Here is a 17,111-nt window from a genome sequence, read left to right as displayed (position 1 = left end):
GTCCCGCAGACGATTGTCGTGCTTGCGCTGTCATATGGACCACGACCCGAGCGGCAGCGAGCGGCAGTCGAGCAAAGTCGGGACAAGTCGGGACGGGGACAGGGACAGGGATAGGAATGGTGCGAATGCACTGCAAACTACGCAGACACCTGGTGTGAGGCGAGGCGACGCGAGGCGAGGCGAGGCGAGGAAGCCCACATCGCTACCAGTGGGCCCTCCAGCACGACACTGCCGCACCCCGCACAGGCCCTCCGCTGAACACCAGGGACAAGATGCGTCCTCCGCTAGTGTCGAAGGCTGCACGCGCCCAGCGAATGACAGGGGGTGCAACGAGCAGCAGTGCGTCTCACACACGCGGCGGTGCGCCCGCCAATTCGGCCGTCACTCTGCTGGGACGCCGGGCGCGCCTCCCCTAGCCCTCCTCGAGGAACTGGCGGTTGCGGAAGGAAGCGCTTTCGTCAAATGCGGCCGAAAACTAACATTTTGTGTGTTGGGAGAAAAGCCGAACGCGAATTCTGCCGTGCTCCTACATTAGATGAGCGCCAACGGCCATACCATGATGAATACACCGGTTCTCGTCCGATCACCGAAGTTAAGCATCATCGGGCCCGACTAGTACTTGGATGGGTGACCGCCTGGGAAACCCGGGTGCTGTTGGCTCCCTTCCTGTTTTTTTTTTGTTATGTCGCCAGTCCAATTTTCAAACTACCTTCCTGTTGTGAGAAAGATGCTTCCTTAAGCCTTTTAAACTACTGTAATGGTACGAAAATGCAGTAATTAACTCAGTTTGAGGGAGAATGTGCTAACCAAGTTTGCCAAGAAGAATTTGAAAACGACAAAACAGTACGAATCGGCAGGTGATTTCTGAAATACGTCACCGCCTATTGTTGTGTAGGAGTGTAGAGTTCCAAATTTGATTTGTAACCACGAATTTATTCCTTAGTCGTCTCGTCTCGTCTCGTCTCGTCTCGTCCCGCAGACGTTTGTCGTGCTTGCGCTGTCATATGGACCACGACCCGAGCGGCAGCGAGCGGCAGTCGAGCAAAGTCGGGACAAGTCGGGACGGGGACAGGGACAGGGATAGGAATGGTGCGAATGCACTGCAAACTACGCAGACACCTGGTGTGAGGCGAGGCGAGGCGAGGCGAGACGAGGAAGCCCACATCGCTACCAGTGGCGCCCTCCAGCACGACACTGCCACACCCCGCATAGGCCCTCCGCTGAACACCAGGGACAAGATGCGTCCTCCGCTAGTGTCGAAGGCTGCACGCGCCCAGCGAATGACAGGGGGTGCAACGAGCAGCAGTGCGTCTCACACACGCGGCGGTGCGCCCGCCAATTCGGCCGTCGCTCTGCTGGGACGCCGGGCGCGCCTCCCCGCGCCGTCCTCGAGGAACTGACGGTTGCGGAAGGAAGCGCTTTCGTCAAATGCGGCCGAAAACTAACATTTAGTGTGTTGGGAGAAAAGCCGAACGCGAATTCTGCCGTGCTCCTACATTAGATGAGCGCCAACGGCCATACCATGATGAATACACCGGTTCTCGTCCGATCACCGAAGTTAAGCATCATCGGGCCCGGCTAGTACTTGGATGGGTGACCGCCTTGGAAACCCGGGTGCTGTTGGCTCCCTTCCTTTTGTTTTTTTGTTATGTCGCCAGCCCAATTTTCAAACTACCTTTCTGTTGTGACAAAGATGCTTCCTTAAGCCTTTTAAACTACTGTAATGGTACGAAAATGCAGTAATTAACTCAGTTTGAGGGAGAATGTGCTAACCAAGTTTGCCAAGAAGACTTTGAAAACGACAAAACAGTACGAATCGGCAGGTGATTTCTGAAATACGTCACCGCCTATTATTGTGTAGGAGTGTAGAGTTCCAAATTTGATTTGTAACCACGAATGTATTCCTTAGTCGTCTCGTCTCGTCCCGCAGACGTTTGTCGTGCTTGCGCTGTCATATGGACCACGACCCGAGCGGCAGCGAGCGGCAGTCGAGCAAAGTCGGGACAAGTCGGGACGGGGACAGGGACATGGATAGGAATGGTGCGAATGCACTGCAAACTACGCAGACACCTGGTGTGAGGCGAGGCGAGGCGAGGCGAGGCGACGAAGCCCACATCGCTACCAGTGGCGCCCTCCAGCACGACACTGCCACACCCCGCACAGGCCCTCCGCTGAACACCAGGGACAAGATGCGTCCTCCGCTAGTGTCGAAGGCTGCACGCGCCCAGCCGGACGTGTGTTAGGCTCGTGCCTGCTGACACCTTCGTGTGCTGCAGGCGGTGTCTTCGTCGCGTGTTTGGTGCTGCGCCTCGCAGCGTTCTCTCTTCTCTACTAGTTCCTGTAAGTTTATTGACGCTTTATTATGAATCGTGCTAACTCCGTACAGTGTGTTTTTGATAGGAACGCGGCTAGACCGTCGCCTTTTGATGTACACGAATGGGTATTTTCCGAATTGCGTATTCCCGAATCTGATTTGATCGGTATCCAGCTTGACTTTATTCAAAACTCTGTATTTTTGAAACTTCCGACCGCGGATTTTGTAGACAAGCTTGTTACCGAAAGTGGTGGAGTTAAGAAGTTTAAGCACGTGGACGGTGCTTTGTCTGATGTTTTGATTCTGCCGGCAGGCTTCGGCATTCGAAATGTGAAAGTTTATAATGTTCCGTTCGAATGCCCAAATGAGGCCATTGCTCGTAAACTCGGAGAATTTGGCACCGTGCTTAGTGTGGAGAATGATGTGTGGCCTGCAGGATTTAGGTACCGGGTTCTGAGTGGTGTTCGGACGGTCCGTGTAGATTTGAAGAAACATATACCGTCGTATTTGCTCATTGCTGGCACGCGCGCTTTCCTCAGCTATAGTGGGCAGCCGCAGACGTGCTCCGTGTGTGGCAAAACAGATCATTTGCGACAAACCTGCACTTTACGCAGGCCGGCTCAGCTGCCGCGCGAAGCTGCTGATACCTCCACGTATGCGGGCGCGTTGGTTGGACCCCCCTCGATCACCCCGCCCGACCGACCGGTTTCTGCCGCTCCTGCAGCTGAGGCTCCTGTGTCTGACAATGTGACTCCGCCCACAGTTGTCGTTCCCCCGGTTGTGTCAGAACAAAGTTTACCTGCCGATCACACCCCTCGCGAGGTCCGTATTGCTGATTTGCCAGCCGTCAGTGTTTCGGACGTGCCCGTTCCGGAGACTTCTGAAATGTTGGTCGCGTCACCACGGCCGATTTCAGTCCCCGCCCCGCCGACAGACAAGCGGAAATTGCCGTCACAGCCGGGCCCGTCCACCGCCGGCGAGGCGGATGCTAGCGGTGCCGAAAGTGAGGTGTCCCAAGCTTCCACTCAGTCCGCCCCTGCCGATCCAAAACCGAAGCGTAAAAGGTCAAAGAAGCGTTCGAAAACGGCGCCCACTGAGGGCGTCGACGTCACCTTCGACCAGGCGGTTGAGGGACTGACGGATACTTTGGTCCAAGAGCGTCGCGACGCACCTTTCGTACACGGTCCGCCTGTGTCGGTGCCCACCGCCCCCGCTTCCCGGCCCGTTCCGGACGCCGTACCTGCTCCTTCGGACACCATGCAGTGGTCTGATGATGTGGAGGAGGATCACTTTTTCTAGTTCCGCTTAAGTTACAGAGTCCACCCTGACGCGTGCATTCCACCAGTTACGCGTCCTCACCCTTAATATCAATCACATCCGAAGTGACCGTAAAGTTCACGCCCTCTTACACTTTTTGCAATCTGCTCGTTGCGATGTGGTTTTCCTTCAAGAAATAACAGCTGACGTTGTCCCGCATCTTACTGCCTATAATGTAATTCTTAATATTGATCCGGAAGCGACCTTTGGTACGGCTATTTTAATCACGCCCGGTTTAGAGTATAAACACGTAGAAATTTTACCGAATGGACGAGGGTTGGCATGTGTTATCTGCGACATATTTTTTGTTAACGTGTATGCCCCCTCTGGAACTGACAATAAACGTCTGAGGGATACTTTTTTCCATCATGATTTATGTCAGCTCTTCCATCGAAACCACCGACGGATCATCTTAGGTGGTGATTTTAATTGTGTCTTGCGTGATGCCGACCAGGAGCCGACGGCGAATAAGTGTCTTGCACTGCAAACTTTAGTTGACACTTTTAAACTTGAGGACACGTGGCTTTGTTTTAGTCCGACTGCTACAGGTTTTACTTATTTTTATCCTACTGGGCATAGTAGATTGGACAGATTTTATATATCGCCGGACCTCGCTGCTCAAATCTTGCAGGCAGAAGTTGCTCCCGTCGCTTTTTCGGATCATTGTGGTTATTTGTGTGCTTTTAATGTTCCGTCTGTTCGCCCAGAACGTACGCGATCCTACTGGAAATTCAATGTTAGTGTTTTGGATGACGTCAGTCTTGTCGAACAGGTGCATTTGTTGTGGCACCAACTTCTTCAGAGCCGCCCACAGGCGGGTTCTACTGTCGATTGGTGGCTCCGTCACGCTAAACCGGCTATTCGTACTCTGCTCATTAATTACTGTCGTGACAAGGCCCATTGGGAAGTGATGACGGTCGCTTTCTATCGCGATTGTTTACAGGATTTAATTACTCGGGTTACCGACCGCCCTGAACTCCTTCCCACGTTACGGAAAATTAAGACGAAGATTTTAAACCATCTGCATCGGAAGGCACAGGGCTCTGTTGTCCGTAGCAGGCCTTTCGATCCCACTTTGGAGGAACCGCTTTCATTGTATCATTTACGACGGGCCCGTCTGCGGCGTGAAAAACTTTTATTCACCGACTGGATGACGCGTGACGGTCTTAGGACTTCAGATTGCCGGGTGATTCAGGACGAAATTTACGATCACTACTCTAATCTCTTTCAATCTCAACCTTTGAATGAAGCCTCCTTGCAGATGTTTTTACACGACCTGCCTTCTATTTTAACGCGTCAGGATAGACTTCTTTTAAATGAGCGTTTTACAGCTGCTGATGTTTCTGCCGCCGTTAAGGCTAGCCCGAAGGGAAAGGCCCCTGGCCATGACGGCATTCCTGTGGAATTTTATGTGAAATTTTCCGGTCTTTTAACTGATACTTTTGTTGCCATGGTGAATGAAATACATAATGGTCTCGATGTGCCGGAAGAATTTTTAGAGGGTCTCGTCGTCCTCATCCCGAAAACCACTGGCATCCCAAGTGCGGTGACTTTACGGCCGATCACACTCTTAAACGCCGATTATAAAATCATAGCACGCTGCTTTTCCCACCGTTTGCGGCCGGCGTTGAAGACCGTCATTAGTCCTTCTCAATCGTGTGCCGTACCTGGACGGAATATTTATGACGCTGTACTCGCGTATCGTGAGTGTATCGCTTCTGCCTCGTCACGCCGTGGCGGCCGGGCTGCGATACTTTCCATTGATTTTCATAACGCGTTTGATAGAATTAGTCACGAGTACTTGCGGCGGGTCATGTCTAAGTTTGGATTTGGTTTAACATTCACGCATGTGATATCTAACCTTCTGAAATCGGCTACATCCAGAATCCTTTTTCATGGCCAGGCCGGTGATGTCCTCAGGATGAACAGATCCGTCCGCCAAGGGTGCCCACTTTCCATGGGATTATTCGTTTTAGCGTTGGATCCTCTGATCCGTAAGATAACAAATGTTTGCCACGGTGTCCCGTTTGGTACGGGTTCGCTTGTCTGTCGGGCGTATGCGGACGACTTGGGTGTTTTTATCCAACGTCCCGATGATATTGATACGCTCCGCCTCATTCTTCACCAATTTGAAACGGCATCGGGTGCGGTTGTGAACCCCCGTAAGTCCATCTTACTGCCGCTTACTGCGACCATGAGGGCTGTCCGTCGTGATTGGTATACCGTAAGGTTGCGACATAAGATTCTCGGGATCCAGATGACTGCCAATGTACAACAAATGGCGGTGATAAATTGGCGCGCGGTGTTATATTCTGTACGAGCGGCGACTCAGGCTGCCGCCAAACGAAATTTGTCTTTGCTGGATAGAGCTTCGGTTGTAAATACCCAGGTGTTGGCCAAGGCCTGGTACTTGGCTCAAGTTTTGCCGGTGCCGAAGGAGATTGAACGGGCAATCAAGCATGCTGTTTCTTGGTTGGTCTGGCGAGGCGAAATCTTTAAAGTCGCCTACAATATTTGCACGCTCCCGCCGGACAGGGGCGGCGTCGGTATGGTTGATTTTCCTTCAAAGTGTGCTGCCCTTTTGCTCCACCGAACCAACCGTGTAATAGCCAATGCGGGGCTTAGCCCCACGTCGGTACTCTTCGACCTTTACCGCCCTGCTTCTCTCCGCGCGCCTGTCTCTGTCCAGGCTATCCCGTACAGATTGAATTTCGTTCGCCAGTATTTCCTCCACACTAGCTATCTGATAGGCGACGACCGGCGCAGGGGTAGCGTCAGCGCGATCGCAGAGGCCCTCCGCGGAACTCTGCCGACTAACAAATGGGAGTTGAGGCTGCCGCAATGCGATTGGCGGACGGTGTGGTCCAACATTTCCAGTAAATTGTTGACATCCGATGTTCGGGCCACCTGGTATAAAGTTGTGAATCGCACCGTTGCCACGAATGCGAAACTCCACGCAATCAATCTCCTCCCGAGTGGCCTCTGCGGGCGGTGCGCGGCTGAGGACACGATCGAACACCGTTTTGTGTGCCCCCAGTTTCAAGAGGTATGGGATGCCACCCGTGAGATGTTGGCATTGATCAATCGGACTACCCCGCGTGCCATACAGCCTTTGTATATCCTGGTTCCCGACTGGCGGCCGTATCCTGCCACCAAGAGAAACGCTACCGTGTGGATCGCTGCGCATGCTGCACATGCGATTTTTTCTCTTCGACTCATGGATCGCTTGCAGTTTTTGACGTATCTTTGGGACTACTATGGGCGGGAGAAACGTAACCCGCAGTATGTTTCCAATTATGCCCGATTTTTAGATGTACCTCTACGGACCGCCTTTACCAAATTACATATTTCTCTCCTGCCATGATTATGTACTTTCCATTCCACTGTTCCTTTTGGTGGAATGTGCGGAATGATATCATTGTTCTATTCTTGATGTATGACAGTTAATTTGTCTCACCGGCTCGACTAATCTTCCGCCATTTTGGGAGGTTGTCCTTAGGATTGCCATATTGGTTTTTTTTTTTTTCTCTCCTGGATTTGACGATTTGTTCCCTAATTGCTGACTTTTCCTAAATTTTTGTGACTATTGCAGGACTGTCAATTGCCTTGTCCCTGAACTGTGAGACGGTGCTTAAAGATATTTTGTGTTGAAACGGTTGCCTCTTGGGCACGGAAATCCAGCTTATCGAGAAGACGAAATATGTTTGCTGCTGCCGGAATTGTGTAGAATTCACCTTTACCGTGCGCCGGACATATTTGGCACGTATAGTGTGCTCGTTCGTGTGTGTTTTTTATTTTTAAATTTTCTTTGAGAGTCTCTTTACTTTTGCTTTTCTCTTGCGGCGGGAGGCCTCCGCTGCTGACTTGTGGTCATTGTCCTTCTAGAATGGTTTTTTATTTGTGTTTCGCGTTTGCGTTCTTCCTTCCTCACGTTATATCCACACCTTCAGCGGATGGTATTCCTTTCTCACATCGTTTTGGACATGTTTCCGCTGGCCACAATGGACCTTTGTTCTCCTAAAGGATCTCAACAAAAAAAAAAAAAAAATAAATAAAAAATAAAAAAAAAATAATAAATAAATAAAAAAAAAAATAAAGAAAAAAAAAAAGAAACCAATAAGAAAAATGCTGATCTCACACAAAAAAAAAAAAAAATAAAGAGAGTACAATACACCACCTTTTCCGTTATTCCCTGTTTCTTGGGTTGGGAGGGCGAGGGAGACACTGTGGCCGGGCCTCGGATTGCGACCCCCGCCCACTCTGCCTCCACCGCCACCCTGGCCTGCTCTTACAATGAAGTATATTTAGTTGAAAAAAAAAATACTCTCAAAAAAAAAAAAAAAAAAAAAAAGTTCTCGTCCGATCACCGAAGTTAAGAATCATCGGGCCCGGCTAGTACTTGGATGGGTGACCGCCTGGGAAACCCGGGTGCTGTTGGCTCCCTTCCTTTTGTTTTTTTGTTATGTCGCCAGCCCAATTTTCAAACTACCTTTCTGTTGTGACAAAGATGCTTCCTTAAGCCTTTTAAACTACTGTAATGGTACGACAATGCAGTAATTAACTCAGTTTGAGGGAGAATGTAAAAAAAAATAAAAAAAAAAAAAAAAAAAAAAAAAAAAAAAGTTCTCGTCCGATCACCGAAGCTAAGCATCATCGGGCCCGGCTAGTACTTGGATGGGTGACCGCCTGGGAAACCCGGGTGCTGTTGGCTCCCTTCCTGTTTTTTTTTTTGTTATGTCGCCAGCCCAATTTTCAAACTACCTTTCTGTTGTGACAAAGATGCTTCCTTAAGCCTTTTAAACTACTGTAATGGTACGAAAATGCAGTAATTAACTCAGTTTGAGGGAGAATGTGCTAACCAAGTATGGCCAAGAAGACTTTGAAAACGACAAAACAGTACGAATCGGCAGGTGATTTCTGAAATACGTCACCGCCTATTGTTGTGTAGGAGTGTAGAGTTCCAAATTTGATTTGTAACCACGAATGTATTCCTTAGTCGTCTCGTCTCGTCCCGCAGACGTTTGTCGTGCTTGCGCTGTCATATGGACCACGACCCGAGCGGCAGCGAGCGGCAGTCGAGCAAAGTCGGGACAAGTCGGGACGGGGACAGGGACAGGGATAGGAATGGTGCGAATGCACTGCAAACTACGCAGACACCTGGTGTGAGGCGAGGCGAGGCGAGGCGAGGAAGCCCACATCGCTACCAGTGGCGCCCTCCAGCACGACACTGCCACACCCCGCACAGGCCCTCCGCTGAACACCAGGGACAAGATGCGTCCTCCGCTAGTGTCGAAGGCTGTACGCGCCCAGCGAATGACAGGGGGTGCAACGAGCAGCAGTGCGTCTCACACACGCGGCGGTGCGCCCGCCAATTCGGCCGTCGCTCTGCTGGGACGCCGGGCGCGCCTCCCCGCGCCGTCCTCGAGGAACTGGCGGTTGCGGAAGGAAGCGCTTTCGTCAAATGCGGCCGAAAACTAACATTTTGTGTGTTGGGAGAAAAGCCGAACGCGAATTCTGCCGTGCTCCTACATTAGATGAGCGCCAACGGCCATACCATGATGAATACACAGGTTCTCGTCCGATCACCAAAGTTAAGCGTCATCGGGCCCGGCTAGTACTTGGATGGGTGACCGCCTGGGAAACCCGGGTGCTGTTGGCTCCCTTCCTTCTGGTTTTTTGTTATGTCGCCAGCCCAATTTTCAAACTACCTTTCTGTTGTGACAAAGATGCTTCCTTAAGCCTTTTAAACTACTGTAATGGTACGAAAATGCAGTAATTAACTCAGTTTGAGGGAGAATGTGCTAACCAAGTTTGCCAAGAAGACTTTGAAAACGACAAAACAGTACGAATCGGCAGGTGATTTCTGAAATACGTCACCGCCTATTGTTGTGTAGGAGTGTAGAGTTCCAAATTTGATTTGTAACCACGAATGTATTCCTTAGTCGTCTCGTCTCGTCCCGCAGACGTTTGTCGTGCTTGCGCTGTCATATGGACCACGACCCGAGCGGCAGCGAGCGGCAGTCGAGCAAAGTCGGGACAAGTCGGGACGGGGACAGGGACAGGGATAGGAATGGTGCGAATGCACTGCAAACTACGCAGACACCTGGTGTGAGGCGAGGCGAGGCGAGGCGAAGCGAGGCGAGGAAGCCCACATCGCTACCAGTGAGCCCTCCAGCACGACACTGCCGCACCCCGCACAGGCCCTCCGCTGAACACCAGAGACAAGATGCGTCCTCCGCTAGTGTCGAAGGCTGCACGCGCCCAGCGAATGACAGGGGGTGCAACGAGCAGCAGTGCGTCTCACACACGCGGCGGTGCGCCCGCCAATTCGGCCGTCACTCTGCTGGGACGCCGGGCGCGCCTCCCCGCGCCGTCCTCGAGGAACTGGCGGTGGCGGAAGGAAGCGCTTTCGTCAAATGCCGCCGAAAACTAACATTTTGTGTGTTGGAAGAAAAGCCGAACGCGAATTCTGCCGTGCTCCTACATTAGATGAGCGCCAACGGCCATACCATGATGAATACACCGGTTCTCGTCCGATCACCGAAGTTAAGCATCATCGGGCCCGGCTAGTACTTGGATGGGTGACCGCCTGGGAGACCCGGGTGCTGTTGGCTCCCTTCGTGTTTTTTTTTTTGTTATGTCGCCGGCCCAATTTTCAAACTACTTTTCTGTTGTGACAAAGATGCTTCCTTAAGCCTTTTAAACCACTGTAATGGTACGAAAATGCAGTAATTAACTCAGTTTGAGGGAGAATGTGCTAACCAAGTTTGCCAAGAAGACTTTGAAAACGACAAAACAGTACGAATCGGCAGGTGATTTCTGAAATACGTCACCGCCTATTGTTGTGTAGGAGTGTAGAGTTCCAAATTTGATTTGTAACCACGAATTTATTCCTTAGTCGTCTCGTCTCGTCTCGTCTCGTCTCGTCCCGCAGACGTTTGTCGTGCTTGCGCTGTCATATGGACCACGACCCGAGCGGCAGCGAGCGGCAGTCGAGCAAAGTCGGGACAAGTCGGGACGGGGACAGAGACAGGGATAGGAATGGTGCGAATGCACTGCAAACTACGCAGACACCTGGTGTGAGGCGAGGCGAGGCGAGGCGAGGAAGCCCACATCGCTACCAGTGGGCCCTCCAGCACGACACTGCCGCACCCCGCACAGGCCCTCCGCTGAACACCAGGGACAAGATGCGTCCTCCGCTAGTGTCGAAGGCTGCACGCGCCCAACGAATGACAGGGGGTGCAACGAGCAGCAGTGCGTCTCACACACGCGGCGGTGCGCCCGCCAATTCGGCCGTCACTCTGCTGGGGCGATGGGCGCGCCTCCCCGCGCCGTCCTCGCGGAACTGGCGGTTGCGGAAGGAAGCGCTTTCGTCAAATGCGGCCGAAAACTAACATTTTGTGTGTTGGGAGAAAAGCCGAACGCGAATTCTGCCGTGCTCCTACATTAGATGAGCGCCAACGGCCATACCATGATGAATACACCGGTTCTCGTCCGATCACCGAAGTTAAGCATCATCGGGCCCGGCTAGTACTTGGATGGGTGACCGCCTGGGAAACCCGGGTGCTGTTGGCTCCCTTCCTCTTTTTTTTTTGTTATGTCGCCAGCCCAATTTTCAAACTACTTTTCTGTTGTGACAAAGATGCTTCCTTAAGCCTTTTAAACTACTGTAATGGTACGAAAATGCAGTAATTAACTCAGTTTGAGGGAGAATGTGCTAACCAAGTTTGCCAAGAAGACTTTGAAAACGACAAATCAGTACGAATCAGCAGGTGATTTCTGAAATACGTCACCGCCTATTGTTGTGTAGGAGTGTAGAGTTCCAAATTTGATTTGTAACCACGAATTTATTCCTTAGTCGTCTCGTCTCGTCTCGTCTCGTCTCGTCTCGTCCCGCAGACGTTTGTCGTGCTTGCGCTGTCATATGGACCACGACCCGAGCGGCAGCGAGCGGCAGTCGAGCAAAGTCGGGACAAGTCGGGACGGGGACAGGGACAGGGATAGGAATGGTGCGAATGCACTGCAAACTACGCAGACACCTGGTGTGAGACGAGGCGAGGCGAGGAAGCCCACATCGCTACCAGTGGCGCCCTCCAGCACGACACTGCCACACACCGCACAGGCCCTCCGCTGAACACCAGGGACAAGATGCGTCCTCCGCTAGTGTCGAAGGCTGCACGCGCCCAGCGAATGACAGGGGGTGCAACGAGCAGCAGTGCGTCTCACACACGCGGCGGTGCGCCCGCCAATTCGGCCGTCGCACTGCTGGGACGCCGGGCGCGCCTCCCCGCGCCGTCCTCGAGGAACTGGCGGTTGCGGAAGGAAGCGCTTTCGTCAAATGCGGCCAAAAACTAACATTTTGTGTGTTGGGAGAAAAGCCGAACGCGAATTCTGCCGTGCTCCTACATTAGATGAGCGCCAACGGCCATACCATGATGAATACACCGGTTCTCGTCCGATCACCGAAGTTAAGCATCATCGGGCCCGGCTAGTACTTGGATGGGTGATCGCCTGGGAAACCCGGGTGCTGTTAGCTCCCTTCCTTTTGTTTTTTTGTTATGTCGCCAACCCAATTTTCAAACTACCTTTCTGTTGTGACAAAGATGCTTCCTTAAGCCTTTTAAACTACTGTAATGGTACGAAAATGCAGTAATTAACTCAGTTTGAGGGAGAATGTGCTAACCAAGTTTGCCAAGAAGACTTTGAAAACGACAAAACAGTACGAATCGGCAGGTGATTTCTGAAACACCTCACCGCCTATTGTTGTGTAGGAGTGTAGAGTTCCAAATTTGATTTGTAACCACGAATGTATTCCTTAGTCGTCTCGTCTCGTCCCACAGACGTTTGTCGTGCTTGCGCTGTCATATGGACCACGACCCGAGCGGCAGCGAGCGGCAGTCGAGCAAAGTCGGGACAAGTCGGGACGGGGACAGGGACAGGGGTGCGAATGCACTGCAAACTACGCAGACACCTGGTGTGAGGCGAGGCGAGGCGAGGCGAGGAAGCCCACATCGCTACCAGTGGCGCCCTCCAGCACGACACTGCCACACCCCGCACAGGCCCTCCGCTGAACACCAGGGACAAGATGCGTCCTCCGCTAGTGTCGAAGGCTGCACGCGCCCAGCGAATGGCAGGGGGTGCAACGAGCAGCAGTGCGTCTCACACACGCGGCGGTGCGCCCGCCAACTCGGCCGTCGCTCTGCTGGGACGCCGGCCGCGCCTCCCCGCGCCGTCCTCGAGGAACTGGCGGTTGCGGAAGGAAGCGCTTTCGTCAAATGCGGCCGAAAACTAACATTTTGTGTGTTGGGAGAAAAGCCGAACGCGAATTCTGCCGTGCTCCTACATTAGATGAGCGCCAACGGCCATACCATGATGAATACACCGGTTCTCGTCCGATCACCGATGTTAAGCATCATCGGGACCGGCTAGTACTTGGATATGTGACCGCCTGGGAAACCCGGGTGCTGTTGGCTCCCTTCCTTTTGTTTTTTTGTTATGTCGCCAGCTCAATTTTCAAACTACCTTTTTGTTGTGACAAAGATGTTTCCTTAAGCCTTTTAAACTACTGTAATGGTACGAAAATGCAGTAATTAACTCAGTTTGAGGGAGAATGTGCTAACCAAGTTTGCCAAGAAGACTTTGAAAACGACAAAACAGTACGAATCGGCAGGTGATTTCTGAAATACGTCACCGCCTATTGTTGTGTAGGAGTGTAGAGTTCCAAATTTGATTTGTAACCACGAATGTATTCCTTAGTCGTCTCGTCTCGTCCCGCAGACGTTTGTCGTGCTTGCGCTGTCATATGGACCACGACCCGAGCGGCAGCGAGCGGCAGTCGAGCAAAGTCGGGACAAGTCGGGACGGGGACAGGGACAGGAATAGGAATGGTGCGAATGCACTACAAACTACGCAGACACCTGGTGTGAGGCGAGACGAGGCGAGGCGAGGCGAGGAAGCCCACATCGCTACCAGTGGCGCCCTCCAGCACGACACTGCCACACCCCGCACAGGCCCTCCGCTGAACACCAGGGACAAGATGCGTCCTCCGCTAGTGTCGAAGGCTGCACGCGCCCAGCGAATGACAGGGGGTGCAACGAGCAGCAGTGCGTCTCACACACGCGGCGGTGCGCCCGCCAATTCGGCCGTCGCTCTGTTGGGACGCCGGGCGCGCCTCCCCGCGCCGTCCTCGAGGAACTGGCGTTTGCGGAAGGAAGCGCTTTCGTCAAATGCGGCTGAAAACTAACATTTTGTGTGTTGGGAGAAAAGCCGAACGCGAATTCTGCCATGCTCCTACATTAGATGAGCGCCAACGGCCATACCATGATGAATACACCGGTTCTCGTCCGATCACCGAAGTTAAGCATCATCGGGCCCGGCTAGTACTTGATGGGTGACCGCCTGGGAAACCCGGGTGCTGTTGGCTCCCTTCCTTTTGTTTTTTTGTTATGTCGCCATCCCAATTTTTCAAACTACCTTTCTGTTGTGACAAAGATGCTTCCTTAAGCCGTTTAAACTACTGTAATGGTACGAAAATGCAGTAATTAACTCAGTTTGAGGGAGAATGTGCTAACCAAGTTTGCCAAGAAGACTTTGAAGACGACAAAACAGTACGAATCGGCAGGTGATTTCTGAAATACGTCACCGCCTATTGTTGTGTAGGAGTGTAGAGTTCCAAATTTGATTTGTAACCACGAATGTATTCCTTAGTCGTCTCGTCTCGTCCCGCAGACGTTTGTCGTGCTTGCGCTGTCATATGGACCACGACCCGAGCGGCAGCGAGCGGCAGTCGAGCAAAGTCGGGACAAGTCGGGACGGGAACAGGGACAGGGATAGGAATGGTGCGAATGCACTGCAAACTACGCAGACACCTGGTGTGAGGCGAGGCGAGGCGAGGCGAGGCGAGAAAGCCCACATCGCTACCAGTGGCGCCCTCCAGCACGACACTGCCACACCCCGCACAGGCCCTCCGCTGAACACCAGGGACAAGATGCGTCCTCCGCTAGTGTCGAAGGCTGCACGCGCCCAGCGAATGACAGGGGGTGCAACGAGCAGCAGTGCGTCTCACACACGCGGCGGTGCGCCCGCCAATTCGGCCATCGCTCTGCTGGGACGCCGGCCGCGCCTCCCCGCGCCGTCCTCGAGGAACTGGCGGTTGCGGAAGGAAGCGCTTTCGTCAAATGCGGCCGAAAACTACCATTTTGTGTGTTGGGAGAAAAGCCGACCGCGAATTCTGCCGTGCTCCTACATTAGATGAGCGCCAACGGCCATACCATGAAGAATACACCGGTTCTCGTTCGGTCATCGAAGTTAAGCATCATCGGGCCCGGCTAGTACTTGGATGGGTGACCGCCTGGGAAACCCGGGTGCTGTTGGCTCCCTTCCTTTTGTTTTTTTGTTATGTCGCCAGCCAAATTTTCAAACTACCTTTCTGTTGTGACAAAAATGCTTCCTTAAGCCTTTTAAACTACTGTAATGGTACGAAAATGCAGTAATTAACTCAGTTTGAGGGAGAATGTGCTAACCAAGTTTGCCAAGGAGACTTTGAAAACGACAAAACAGTACGAATCGGCAGGTGATTTCTGAAATACGTCACCGCCTATTGTTGTGTAGGAGTGTAGAGTTCCAAATTTGATTTGTAACCACGAATGTATTCCTTAGTCGTCTCGTCTCGTCCCGCAGACGTTTGTCGTGCTTGCGCTGTCATATGGACCACGACCCGAGCGGCAGCGAGCGGCAGTCGAGCAAAGTCGGGACAAGTCGGGACGGGGACAGGGACAGGAATGGGAATGGTGCGAATGCACTGCAAACTACGCAGACACCTGGTGTGAGGCGAGGCGAGGCGAGGCGAGGAAGCCCACATCGCAACCAGTGGCGCCCTCCAGCACGACACTGCCACACCCCGCACAGGCCCTCCGCTGAACACCAGGGACAAGATGCGTCCTCCGCTAGTGTCGAAGGCTGCACGCGCCCAGCGAATGACAGGGGGTGCAACGAGCAGCAGTGCGTCCCACACACGCGGCGGTGCGCCCGCCAATTCGGCCGTCGCTCTGCTGGGACGCCGGGCGCGCCTCCCCGCGCCGTCCTCGAGGAACTGGCGGTTGCGGAAGGAAGCGCTTTCGTCAAATGCGGCCGAAAACTAACATTTTGTGTGTTGGGAGAAAAGCCGAACGCGAATTCTGCCGTGCTCCTACATTAGATGAGCGCCAACGGCCATACCATGATGAATACACCTGTTCTCGTCCGATCACCGAAGTTAAGCATCATCGGGCCCGGCTAGTACTTGGATGGGTGACCGCCTGGGAAACCCGGGTGCTGTTGGCTCCCTTCCTTTTGTTTTTTTGTTATGTCGCCAGCCCAATTTTCAAACTACCTTTCTGTTGTGACAAAAATGCTTCCTTAAGCCTTTTAAACTACTGTAATGGTACGAAAATGCAGTAATTAACTCAGTTTGAGGGAGAATGTGCTAACCAAGTTTGCCAAGGAGACTTTGAAAACGACAAAACAGTACGAATCGGCAGGTGATTTCTGAAATACGTCACCGCCTATTGTTGTGTAGGAGTGTAGAGTTCCAAATTTGATTTGTAACCACGAATGTATTCCTTAGTCGTCTCGTCTCGTCCCGCAGACGTTTGTCGTGCTTGCGCTGTCATATGGACCACGACCCGAGCGGCAGCGAGCGGCAGTCGAGCAAAGTCGGGACAAGTCGGGACGGGGACAGGGACAGGGATAGGAATGGTGCGAATGCACTGCAAACTACGCAGACACCTGGTGTGAGGCGAGGCGAGGCGAGGCGAGGCGAGGAAGCCCACATCGCTACCAGTGGCGCCCTCCAGCACGACACTGCCACACCCCGCACAGGCCCTCCGCTGAACACCAGGGACAAGATGCGTCCTCCGCTAGTGTCGAAGGCTGCACGCGCCCAGCGAATGACAGGTCGTGCAACGAGCAGCAGAGCGTCTCACACACGCGGCGGTGCGCCCGCCAATTCGGCCGTCGCTCTGCTGGGACGCCGGCCGCGCCTACCCGCGCCGTCCTCGAGGAACTGTCGGTTGCGGAAGGAAGCGCTTTCGTCAAATGCGGCCGAAAACTAACATTTTGTGTGTTGGGAGAAAAGCCGAACGCGAATTCTGCCGTGCTCCTACATTAGATGAGCGCCAGCGGCCATACCATGATGAATACACCGGTTCTCGTCCGATCACCGAAGTTAAGCATCATCGGGCCCGGCTAGTACTTGGATGGGTGACCGCCTGGGAAACCCGGGTGCTGTTGGCTCCCTTCCTTTTGTTTTTTTGTTATGTCGCCAGCCCAATTTTCAAACTACCTTTCTGTTGTGACAAAAATGCTTCCTTAAGCCTTTTAAACTACTGTAATGGTACGAAAATGCAGTAATTAACTCAGTTTGAGGGAGAATGTGCTAACCAAGTTTGCCAAGGAGACTTTTGAAAACGACAAAACAGTGCGAATCGGCAGGTGATTTCTG

The 17,111-nt window shown here is 52.7% G+C and overlaps 1 protein-coding gene, 10 non-coding genes and 1 pseudogene across 11 annotated transcripts; all 12 read left to right on the top strand.

The window, feature by feature from the left end:
- Positions 1–541: 541 nt before the first annotated feature.
- LOC126186254 (5S ribosomal RNA) lies at positions 542–660 on the top strand. The gene has a single exon (XR_007537355.1). It is a non-coding gene; the product is annotated as a 5S ribosomal RNA (ribosomal RNA).
- An 847-nt stretch (positions 661–1,507) lies between these two features.
- Positions 1,508–1,626, top strand: LOC126186369 (5S ribosomal RNA). Its single transcript, XR_007537465.1, has one exon. It is a non-coding gene; the product is annotated as a 5S ribosomal RNA (ribosomal RNA).
- A 563-nt stretch (positions 1,627–2,189) lies between these two features.
- LOC126183260 (proteoglycan 4-like) lies at positions 2,190–3,613 on the top strand. The gene is made up of 3 exons (XM_049925076.1): positions 2,190–2,238; positions 2,628–2,757; positions 2,929–3,613. The coding sequence occupies exons 1-3, from the start codon at positions 2,190–2,192 to the stop codon at positions 3,611–3,613; spliced, it is 864 nt and encodes a 287-aa protein (XP_049781033.1).
- A 5,558-nt stretch (positions 3,614–9,171) lies between these two features.
- On the top strand, positions 9,172–9,290 carry LOC126186520 (5S ribosomal RNA). Its single transcript, XR_007537610.1, has one exon. It is a non-coding gene; the product is annotated as a 5S ribosomal RNA (ribosomal RNA).
- Positions 9,291–10,126: 836 nt separating this feature from the next.
- Positions 10,127–10,245, top strand: LOC126186263 (5S ribosomal RNA). Its single transcript, XR_007537364.1, has one exon. It is a non-coding gene; the product is annotated as a 5S ribosomal RNA (ribosomal RNA).
- An 842-nt stretch (positions 10,246–11,087) lies between these two features.
- On the top strand, positions 11,088–11,206 carry LOC126186232 (5S ribosomal RNA). The gene has a single exon (XR_007537334.1). It is a non-coding gene; the product is annotated as a 5S ribosomal RNA (ribosomal RNA).
- An 842-nt stretch (positions 11,207–12,048) lies between these two features.
- LOC126186621 (5S ribosomal RNA) lies at positions 12,049–12,167 on the top strand. Its single transcript, XR_007537685.1, has one exon. It is a non-coding gene; the product is annotated as a 5S ribosomal RNA (ribosomal RNA).
- Positions 12,168–12,985: 818 nt separating this feature from the next.
- Positions 12,986–13,104, top strand: LOC126185427 (5S ribosomal RNA; annotated as a pseudogene).
- An 832-nt stretch (positions 13,105–13,936) lies between these two features.
- LOC126186526 (5S ribosomal RNA) lies at positions 13,937–14,054 on the top strand. The gene has a single exon (XR_007537615.1). It is a non-coding gene; the product is annotated as a 5S ribosomal RNA (ribosomal RNA).
- Positions 14,055–14,887: 833 nt separating this feature from the next.
- LOC126185342 (5S ribosomal RNA) lies at positions 14,888–15,006 on the top strand. The gene has a single exon (XR_007537102.1). It is a non-coding gene; the product is annotated as a 5S ribosomal RNA (ribosomal RNA).
- An 827-nt stretch (positions 15,007–15,833) lies between these two features.
- Positions 15,834–15,952, top strand: LOC126186486 (5S ribosomal RNA). The gene has a single exon (XR_007537578.1). It is a non-coding gene; the product is annotated as a 5S ribosomal RNA (ribosomal RNA).
- Positions 15,953–16,784: 832 nt separating this feature from the next.
- LOC126186270 (5S ribosomal RNA) lies at positions 16,785–16,903 on the top strand. The gene has a single exon (XR_007537370.1). It is a non-coding gene; the product is annotated as a 5S ribosomal RNA (ribosomal RNA).
- Positions 16,904–17,111: the final 208 nt, after the last annotated feature.

The sequence above is a fragment of the Schistocerca cancellata genome, chromosome 4, assembly GCF_023864275.1.
Source record: "Schistocerca cancellata isolate TAMUIC-IGC-003103 chromosome 4, iqSchCanc2.1, whole genome shotgun sequence".
NCBI classification, from domain to species: Eukaryota; Metazoa; Arthropoda; class Insecta; order Orthoptera; family Acrididae; genus Schistocerca; species Schistocerca cancellata.
The sequence above is the reverse complement of the archived record's forward strand: the minus strand, read 5'-3'. Positions and strand labels throughout refer to the sequence as shown.

What these genes read in the sequence shown, in the direction of transcription:
- LOC126183260 (XM_049925076.1), top strand. Translation starts at nt 2,190, where the DNA reads ATGCGTCCTCCGCTAGTGTCGAAGGCTGCACGCGCCCAGCCGGACGTG. An exon ending in ACGCGCCCAGCCGGACGTGT is followed by an intron (nt 2,239 to 2,627) that starts GTTAGGCTCGTG and finishes TTCTGCCGGCAG; the next exon opens with GCTTCGGCATTCGAAATGTG. An exon ending in GTGTGGCCTGCAGGATTTAG is followed by an intron (nt 2,758 to 2,928) that starts GTACCGGGTTCT and finishes CACTTTACGCAG; the next exon opens with GCCGGCTCAGCTGCCGCGCG.